This window comes from Aptenodytes forsteri, unplaced genomic scaffold (genome assembly GCF_000699145.1).
Source record: "Aptenodytes forsteri isolate BGI_AS27 unplaced genomic scaffold, ASM69914v1 Scaffold9, whole genome shotgun sequence".
In the NCBI taxonomy this organism is placed as follows: domain Eukaryota; kingdom Metazoa; phylum Chordata; class Aves; order Sphenisciformes; family Spheniscidae; genus Aptenodytes; species Aptenodytes forsteri.
Window position 1 is genome coordinate 7819494 of NW_008796217.1, and position 9639 is coordinate 7829132.

A 9639-nucleotide genomic window follows, 5' to 3' on the forward strand; every position below is an offset into this window, starting at 1 on the left:
AGGGGGGCGGCGGCCCGCCTAGGCCCCGGCGGGACAAAGGCGTTTCCTGCAACGAGCGCCATCGCTCCCCCCGACGGCGAGCGGGCGCGACTGCCGAGGGCAGCGTGAGAGGGACGGCAGGCAGCGGGCGGCCGGGGACCGGGGGGGCTATGCCAAGGGGCAGTCGTGCAAGGGTCGCCTCAGGCCTGGGGCTGCTCTCAGTCTTGTAAGGGGTGCTTATCAAGAAAAGTTTACAAGATTATTTACTTTCCTGCTGTCACACGAGATTACGATACCAGAAGGATTTTTTAAGCCAAAGCTTTCCCTGCTTGCATTCCTTGTTGTCAGTGAGAGAAAACACTAGTGTCCCCGAGTCTCTACTAATATACTTCCATACCTTTGCCCAGATCAACTTTTAAAAGAAGCTACAGCTTTTGATGCCTATGTAACAGTAGATCGAGCCCATTGAATGTAAGCAATGTAAGGTGTGTTACATTCACATATATTATTAATGTATTGCCCACTGAACTATTGCGGTCCTTCATAGTCAAGTTCAGATACACTTCACTTACTTAAATTCAGTCAAATACAAGATACTGATAGAAAAGATGGCGATTTGCTTTCTTAACCTTAGCTTTATATGTGCTTAGGGAACAGAGCAGGCTGTTCAGATACTGCCTCTCGTTCAGGACGGCACAGTGAAGTAGAAGGATGTGTGCTACAGTGATCCATGAGGTGGGTGCTATTTTTAACTCCGCCAAGGGCCACTGTTAACTGGACAGATGGAGTAGTATGGGCCAGATAAAAGCAGTTGGGCCACGCTCTGTGCTGAATGCGTACCAGCAGGCTGTATGCATGACCTCTCCCAGTAAGAACACAAGCCAGGGGAACATGTGGGGTCCCCAGGCAGGATGGTACAGACTTGTCTGTGCCATAAACGATTTTCGGCTGCAGGAATTGGCTTGAGAGGCAAATGAGTAGGGCAAGTCCCGTAATTCCCAAGGCATGGGAGTTTCCGCTAAAATAAGTAAGGTGTGCCCTAGCTTCTGCCTGGAATTGGGATGAGTCTAATGTAGCTGTGCTGGCAGCATCCCAGGCTGCAGGGCTGAGCAGGTAGGTGTAGCCAGTAACATTTACTGTTGCCACTTAAGAGTCCCCAGTGCCTTCATTACCTTTTTTTTACATTAGTACATTATAAATAAGATTACATTACAGAGGCTGGCATCTCTCTTCTGAAGGAAACTCCCTTTTTGTTTTGTTTTCTTCCTTGATAATATCTCAAAACTGGCTGAATAACTCCAAAGCCACAAAGTGTGTGACTAGGCTATGCTGTGGTCTGAGGGAGACAGGACTTAACGGAGATAGAAGCAATTGTCAGTTCTTTTAAGGTGTTCGGTACCATCTAAGGCTATTTTGTAGTTGTTCCCTTTTGAATCTTTACCAATGTCTTAATGCAGCATTGCTAGATTATGAACACAGATGTTAGTATTGAAGACAACTGTCTTGAGGAGAGACTGCTTTTCAAGGAGTCGCAGAAACACAAGACAAGCCTACAAAAGATAAAATCTATGGCAACCTTCTTTTAGTTACTGCTGTCTTTAAGAGTTGTTTTTCCTGTCCAGGCCTTCTCCAGGAAATACCTCTCAATGATGCATGAATTATAAAGGCTAGCTTGCCATTTAAAGCCTAACTTATTTAGGCCACTTTATTTATTTATTTATAAGGAGGTGCAGGAAAAGTGAAACAACAGCAAAGCTACGGGAACTGTAAGATCATGTGACAGAGAAGGAATGAAAACTGGACAACAGCATAGGACCTGATAGCTTAAAAATACTTCAAGCATTATGTTAAAACATACAAATGCTGCTCTTCACACAAACTGCAGGTGTTCTTCACCCTTTTCATCAGAACTGTCTTTCAAGTACAGTATCTCTCCTTTAAAGAGGGAATGCAAATCAAAACAAGTTAACGATAAATAACAAGCCTGTTTAATGCAAATAACTGTAATTAGCTGGCTGTGATGTAATGGAAATCCCATTCCAGATGTACATCTATTCATTTCCTTCTGTTATGTGCTGCACCTGACAAGAGTCTTCCAAAAAGAGAAGTCTTTCTTACCACCACCACCCGGCCTCTGCTGGAATGGCAGAACCAGGGCTAAAGGCAGGACATGGTGGCAGGGAAGCAGCCCTGGAGTTAGATCCTGAGCTATGGTAACATCTCCAGTCAGCCAGGCAGAGAATGGGAGATTGGTGGAAGCAGATTAGCGATGAGTGACCTAGTTTTCTCCCTCATTACATCTTCTCCAAAGATACCCACCATAGTGACCAAAAAGCAATACCAATTAAGTTGAGAAAGCCGCCTCATTAGGGGAGATTACAGCGTACACAGTATAGCTGTATGGCAGTTACCACTCCTTGCCACTGATGGTGAAATAATTTACAAAGAAGTGTGGCTGGAGCTCTTTGAAGCAGTTGAGTAAATGCCAGGCACTGGAATGAGGTGGATACAGGCCAGGGCTGCATCACTGTTTTCATAAAGTGACGCCCCGGTGGCTCTTTGGCACTAGCTTTGTGCTGTGTTACAGTATGATGCTAAAGCCTAAGTCCCTCACACTCAGAATCGGCAGCAGGGCTCTGCTGACCTCACAAATGAATATTCTCCTTTTCCCATCTTCATAAATGCAGTTGTGGGATTTTTTGCTTTTCTTCTCAGAGGACAAGGGAAAAGGAAGTGGAGGAATGGGAAAGCTGCTTAGAAGCCCAAACCACTGAAGGAGCCGGACTCTGCTTCATTTGAAAGGTGGTGAGGTTTATCGCTACTGCACAATTTGGGGAGCTCCACTGAAGTCAGCCAGTCAGAGACACAGCTCTCTCCCTGGTCTCAGTTCTGGTGTTCCCACACAGGCATCTCAACAGCTTTTGTTCATGACTCTAGCCCCGTGTATTACATGATGTAAATACAGGATGACTAGCTAGCAAATGCAGTATTCCAAGTACTGCGACACAGAGCTCAGAAAAGACTTGAATGTGTTGCATCTGCTGAAGCTTCTTCAGCTCTCGAGGCTCTATTTTTGGGCTCAGTGTTGCAACTGAACTTCACAAACCCCGATCACCATGCTAAGATGGTAGAATGTGTGATTTTTAAACAGCTGAAGATGAAGAATTAGCATTTTTAACAGCTATTTCTGAGTATCCCTTATGGCACAAGAGAAAAAAACCCCTCAACTCTCCACATTTCCCAAATGCAGGGTTAGGCCAACTCTTGTCAGTGGTTTTCTGCATGGCACAGAAAAGCATAAAGCCGTGAGGTATTTGATAGGAAATGGTTCTGCAGCTGCAGGTATCCGACTGCAAATTAAGTTTGCTCCCCAAGAAGAGACTGCAGCCCAACAGGCTGGTACTTGCAGTTCGGATGTATCACTAGAAATTTAAGGTTAGTATCGTATGGTAGCTAGTCCATATAACCTAAAAGTCACATGCACATTTCAGCGACTGCCATTTTCAGCTGAAAAATATGAAGTCTGGAAATAAAATAGCCATTTACTCAAAATTTTCAAGCTTAAAATCTGCAGAACAGCTTTATTGCAACCAGTATACTCAAAGAACTGATGTAGGAACATGGTAGAGAGAAGGAGGAAGAGGAGATTCGTAAAATTCCCCCGAAACAGTTTCATTTGAAACTAATCAGCTCCTTGTCTACACAGAACTAGCCCTGAAAGTCTAAAGGAATTTATTTTTTTTGTTTTGTAGTGTTTTTGCAAAGCATGTAAAAAGTATTAATTGTTCTTTATCAAAAATCATCCCCTGTAGTTCTTATATTACCTCTTTGCTTTCTGCATCTTGTGTGCTAGACTGAAACTTTGTACCAAATGACACCAAAGTATTAGAGGCACACAAGAGTGATTAGAAGCAAAATTAAGTTATTTATGCTGTTATTCTTTTTAAAATTGGGGTCATCACAAACCTAACCCATCTACAGCTTAGGGCATGGAAGCGCAATAAAGGATTATGCAGAAGTATTGTTGCCAAATTAGCTTCATTGTTTTACCCAATTTATTTCTTTCTTAGTTTTGGTGCCTGACTTGATGGTGAAGGAAGGAGAACAGGGAGAAGGATTCACTGACACTACACTTTGTGGAAAGGGCCTTCTGTTAGAGAGACTCATTTTGTATGATAGTTCTGGTAAATCCCACCTTAATTTGCTGCTCTCATCAAAGCAGTAGTCAGAAGAATTGCAACTCAAGAGGACAAAGCGACCAGCCCAGTAGTCTTGGTCTCATCAGAGGGAAACAAGAAGCCAAAGCTTCTTGTTATGCAGAAACACATTCTCAGATGTCTTCCTTTTGTGGAAAAATATCTTAAAGTCTTTTTTTCCCCAAACAGCACGAGCAGGCTGTAGATAGATAGTGACAGGTGTTAAGAGAATTTGAACTTTAAGGAGGGACGCAGGCTACTTTAGTCTTACAGAATGAAAAGGCACAGTAGGGAGACAGTCTTTTTGTAAATAATAATTTGTAAATAATAATTAAAAACACAAACCCAAAACCAAAGCAAACCAAAGAGCTATCAGGGTTTAGGGAAGAAATACATTTAGAAGCTTTAAATATGCAGAAGTGACATTTTGCCAACTTTGTTTTAAGAAGTGAAATGATATTGAGTCATTAGTAAGGTTTTCCCCTGTCCCAGCCTCCACAAAAAAATGGCACGTAGTGCAATAGCTCTTAATATATTACGTGTCTAGTTTTCCAGCTTCGGAAAGGGTGTTGTGCTTTGTCAGATGCTCAAATGAACTAAATTAAAGATTGCAGGAGCTAAAGTTTTCTTTCAAAAACCTGGACAGTACCGACTAGTTTAAGATGTTGCCCTAAAATCCTAAGTTTCACCCTACCAACACATAGCACTGCAGCTGTACGAGGAAGTGTACTGGTGACGATACGAGCAGGTTTCAAATTCTTTTTCAAGAAGCTTACGTACAAGACCTAGAGAACTGTTCTGATACCGATGCATGCCATGCATCCATGATTGGAAGCTTAATTTTTTTTTTTTCTTCAAGACATAATTTACTCTACACAGTTGTTCAGCAGGTCATGCATTTCCCCATGTGCCACCTTTACTGAATCGCTGCCATAAGCAAAATTTTAAATACTCCAGTTTGAACAATTGATCCATAGTTAAGAATCTCTACCAAAACTTGTCAGTCCACAATTCAATATTCTGAGTCAATTTTAACAAGTATGCTTAACTTTAGGGAGTTCAATGAACAACAAAATGTATGTTGTTCTTAAGTAAATGTAGGTATTTGGAAATACGGAGGTAATTCACTAGAACCACTACAGAATTCAGAAACTGGAGAAGAGAGTACCACCGTGTTCAAAATAAAGAGGATTTACCCCCTCTTCTTCAGTGTTTCAGAAGTTTTCTAAATAGTCAGAGAAATTAACATAAGACTTGTTGATTTAAAAAACTGAAAAACCTGAACTCATTAAAGAAGTCTCTTGGCAATCATTTGATCAGGATATGCTTTTTACGCTTTCTGTGGCTATCAGTAGAAAGTGACCACAAACTTGAAACAGAACAGTAAAGTGATGCTCAACATTTGTGTACTGAAAGCTTAAGTAAAATCCTAACCTCAGTCAACTACTTCTTAGACAATATACTGGAGTCATTGGCAGGATCCTTAGTGTAACTAATGTGCCTTTAAAACACATTACAGCAGAAACCACCCAAGTCGGATAAGCTAGTTTTACTCCTGGGAACAAACACTGCAGACTTATCCACTTCCTTCCAGAAACAATGTTTTAAGGAAGTTTAAATATCTACCAGCGATATTATTCGCTGAGAGGTAAAATATAAAAGCATGTTTTAAGACGTTTTACACCACATCCTTAGATTTAACTGTAAACAAACAAGAACACCATGGCTTCAATGAAAGTTATTTAAATTTGAATGCAGAGAATACTTTATTAACTGATTACAGTTTTGATGACCAATTTTAAACTGTAACTAATGTGGGAAACATAGTGGGGGACATTAAGGCTGAGCCATATATATATATAGACAAATCTGGATACTGATAATCTGTACATTTAACCTCTGCTTTTTCTTTATACATCTTTTATTCAGTGTCTGAAATCAATCAAAGAGAAAAAACCAAAAAAACCTTGCCACTAATTTAGTCTTATATCTGGAATGAATTTTTGCATGGGTTTTTGAATGCAGTGTAAGTCTCAGAGGAGGTCAAATGGATTTTTTTAACCATACTCCAAATGAAGTGTTCAAGTGTAATTGGAGTTGTTTGTTGTTGTTTTAGTTTTGTGCAATTAGTTTTCTCTTCCAAAAGCTAGTGGTAGTTCTCTCCTTTAGAGGTTAATCTATTTACGATGGTCTTAAACTTGCCTAACAGGTTGGGAAATCAATATAAATTAAGTGCCTGTGGTGTGTATCAGTTTTCCTGCTCTAAGCAACCCCTATCACTTAAGTGGACATACTTGCAATTTTACAGAATTACACTGACTTTTCAACAAAACCCAGAAAAAAATTAATTTACTATTCTTGCACTGTGAACAGTACTCTTACATGATGTGATAACTGTTTTCCATCTGTACAGCTCCCTTTTGTAAAGCTGGGCAACACATATGAAAGAAAGACAGACATCAACTGTTTGCGTTCTGAAAGATATTTCAGTTCTTTAGTTCCAGTCACTGAAGGAAGAGGCAGAGGCAAGTTTGAATTATCCCAGAAAACTGAACAATTGGTTTTATTTGGTGTCTTCAAGATGCTTCACCTTCCGTGGGAGACGTAGGTGTTGTAGGAGAGACCATTTCAGGTTTTCGTGAAATTCTGTCCAATTCTGCCTGAACATCTGTTAAAACTGGCTTCTGACCTACAAAAGAAATGCGTATCATTCAGTCACGTTTATGAAACAGTTTTGGGAAAGCCTATAGTATCTTTAGTTTTCAAGAAACACCTGTCAAACTGAACAAAAAAGCAAAAGCCAGAAAAACATAGTTTTTGCATCAGACAAATCCTAAAAATTGTTACTGCACACTTTGAGTGCAGAGTAAAGGCGTAAGGCCAAAACACAAAAGAAACAAAGGAAACAGTAGCGAGAAAGTCACATCCTTCTGTATTTCCAATTTCTCAAAGAAACTTTTAATTGTCAGTATATGAAGAGTTAGTGTAAAATATGAAATACAGAAAAGTCTATTAAGGATAGCAGTTAAGAATACTTCTACACAATTTTCTGCATCATATGTATTTTAAGTAATTCTGAATGTAAATCAGGGGTTTCGCCACGGACCAGTGAAGTCAGTTCTACATACTTGGTCAGCATAACCCTGACACCGCTGCTCATGGGTGCACGCAGACCTGTGGATGGCGAATCCCTTTCTCTCCTCACCCGCTTACCTCCTCCCTAATTTGGAATGGCACAAACATTTGTGCAGTCACACTTAGACCTGATCCAAGCTTAAAATCCAAGCATTTTTTCCCCCCATCATTTTACTCTTAACTCCTACTCCCTTGTCTAGGTTTCTATCCTGCCACATTCTATCACAAGAATGGAGAAGACCATATGGGAAAAGGCAGTGCAGAACATCAGAGTCTAACGCCATGACAAGTGTGCATAGTATCTCAGGCTGTAAAGGAAAATTCTGACACACATGTAGTTTTAGCAATGTCCCAGCATCCTTTCTGAAGACGCAAATTAACGGGAGCTATCCGCAAAACTAATTTTTGCCAGATGAACTGTGCTGCTCTTCAAATCATTTAAAACAAGCTACTACCGTATCTGAATCAAAGCAGCTAATACTGCAACTAATAAGCAGAGGAATTTCCCATAGCTGCTGTGGGGAAAAGTAATTCTCCAATCCCAAACTACTGTCTTAACAGCCAATTTTCAGATCTGAAAAGTGGGTGTTATAGACAACACTAAACACAAGACAGGAAATACTGAGGAAGGTGAAGAGGCCACATCTAAGCCAAACATTTTTATTTATGGTAATTCCTTGAAAACCTAGTCCTTTGCCATATTAGACTGGCTACAGCCTAACCCTTTATTTGTCACATAGCAGGAAGTTTCTGAGAACATTTTTTCTCCTTAGTAGTTTAATTCTGTTCTTGAAGTTTCTGCCACGGCCTTGGACACACCACTTTTCTGGAGCGCTGTCTGGCATCACCCAAACCCACTGGCGGCCACTCCACACAGGATTTTTCAGTGGGTGCTCTCTCCATCTCATATTCCATCGGCTGCATTTGTTCGAACAACCTCCATACGCTGCTCAAACTAGCACTGCTGACCTTGCCTGCAGCAGATTAGGAAGTACTCAAACTTTGCTCAGCCAACTGAGCTTTGCATTTAAAAAAGGGAAGTGCACACATGTAAAAAAAATTCCAGGGTCAGTCTACACAAAACATTAGTGGGAAGAGAGGTGTTTTTTTCTCTTACTATATAAATGTAAACACTAATGTCAAGTACCAATGAAACACCAGCATTCTCACTTAAGCGCAGCATTACTAACCTCTGGGAAGGGGGGAGGGAAGATGTCTGTATAGGTCTGTTCTTAAGTAATACAGAGACATTTTAATCTGGAATAGCAAGAAGCATCAGAGTAGTCTTGCATCTAGATTTAGAGCAGTCACTATTAGACATTTTTAGATGAATACTAATTATTAATCACATCATATAAAGAAAGGCTATCAACAGAAAATATGGAAGTAGATTTATAGGCTGTCACCAAACTCAATCAACCAAAACCTTCATCACATCAGAGCTAGATCACTAGCAAAAGAAAATTTAAAGTTATTTTAACACTGACAGTATTGTTTAAAAAAAAAAAATCAACCTGAAATTAAGTCCCAATATATCTGAATAATACTAAAAATGGCTTATAGCTTAAGTCATTTATTGGGATGATGGGGAACAAAGGAAAAAATAAAGAAGTCAGGTGGACACAATTCATGCTTAAACAGCTGCATGAAAAAAGTTTTTCATTGATCCTCTGAGAGCCGTAAAAAGGTAATACTGCTGTGAAAACAATAGCAAAAACCACATCCAATAAAACATTCAGTTAAATATAGCAGTGTTCATACTTCTGATAAACTATACTAATAGGATCCCCCACTCACAATTCAGATTGAATTGATCTTTTATCATTAATCATACCTGACTTTTTTGCTGATGGTGGTAAGTTGCTGCCAGCACCTCCAGTGCCACCTCCTCCTGGACTGCCACCAACACCACCAGGGCCACCAGGGGAACCAGTTTTCTTGCTCAGGAGACTATTGAAGAAGTTGGCCAGGACTCCTTCGCTAGTAGCTCCAGCTACAAGGGGAGGGAGGGAAAAAAAAACACAACACACAACCAAAACAAACAGATTTTCTAAGTAAATACTGATTTTGTGTGTTAGTCAATCTAAATAAGCATATTACAGAAAGCAGGCAAAGCAGCTATTTTACTTCCCCAGCTGTATTTGTGCCCTCATAAGAAAAGGTACCTTTCATATTGGGATCAATTTTTTTTGACCCAGTAGGGATAGGTGTAACACTGGCAACGTTTGATGTTACGGATCTATTTGGTGTCCTAGGAGATCCTCCAGGAACTCTTGGAGAGGCATCCTATGCAAAAAAAAAAAAAAAAAACAAAGGGGAAATCTTGAAT

General features: G+C 40.3%; 1 protein-coding gene across 1 annotated transcript in view; it reads right to left on the reverse strand.

Moving 5' to 3' along the window:
- Positions 1-5907: 5907 nt before the first annotated feature.
- DYNC1LI1 (dynein cytoplasmic 1 light intermediate chain 1) overlaps positions 5908-9639 on the reverse strand; it is a 27298-nt gene continuing 23566 nt past the window's right edge. The window contains exons 10-12 of the mRNA XM_019474485.1: positions 9476-9596; positions 9145-9303; positions 5908-6864 (exon numbers count right to left, since the gene is read on the reverse strand). Of these exons, the coding sequence (XP_019330030.1) occupies positions 6752-6864; positions 9145-9303; positions 9476-9596 (393 nt within the window). The 3' untranslated portion in view covers positions 5908-6751. The remainder of the gene's footprint in view (positions 6865-9144; positions 9304-9475; positions 9597-9639) is intronic.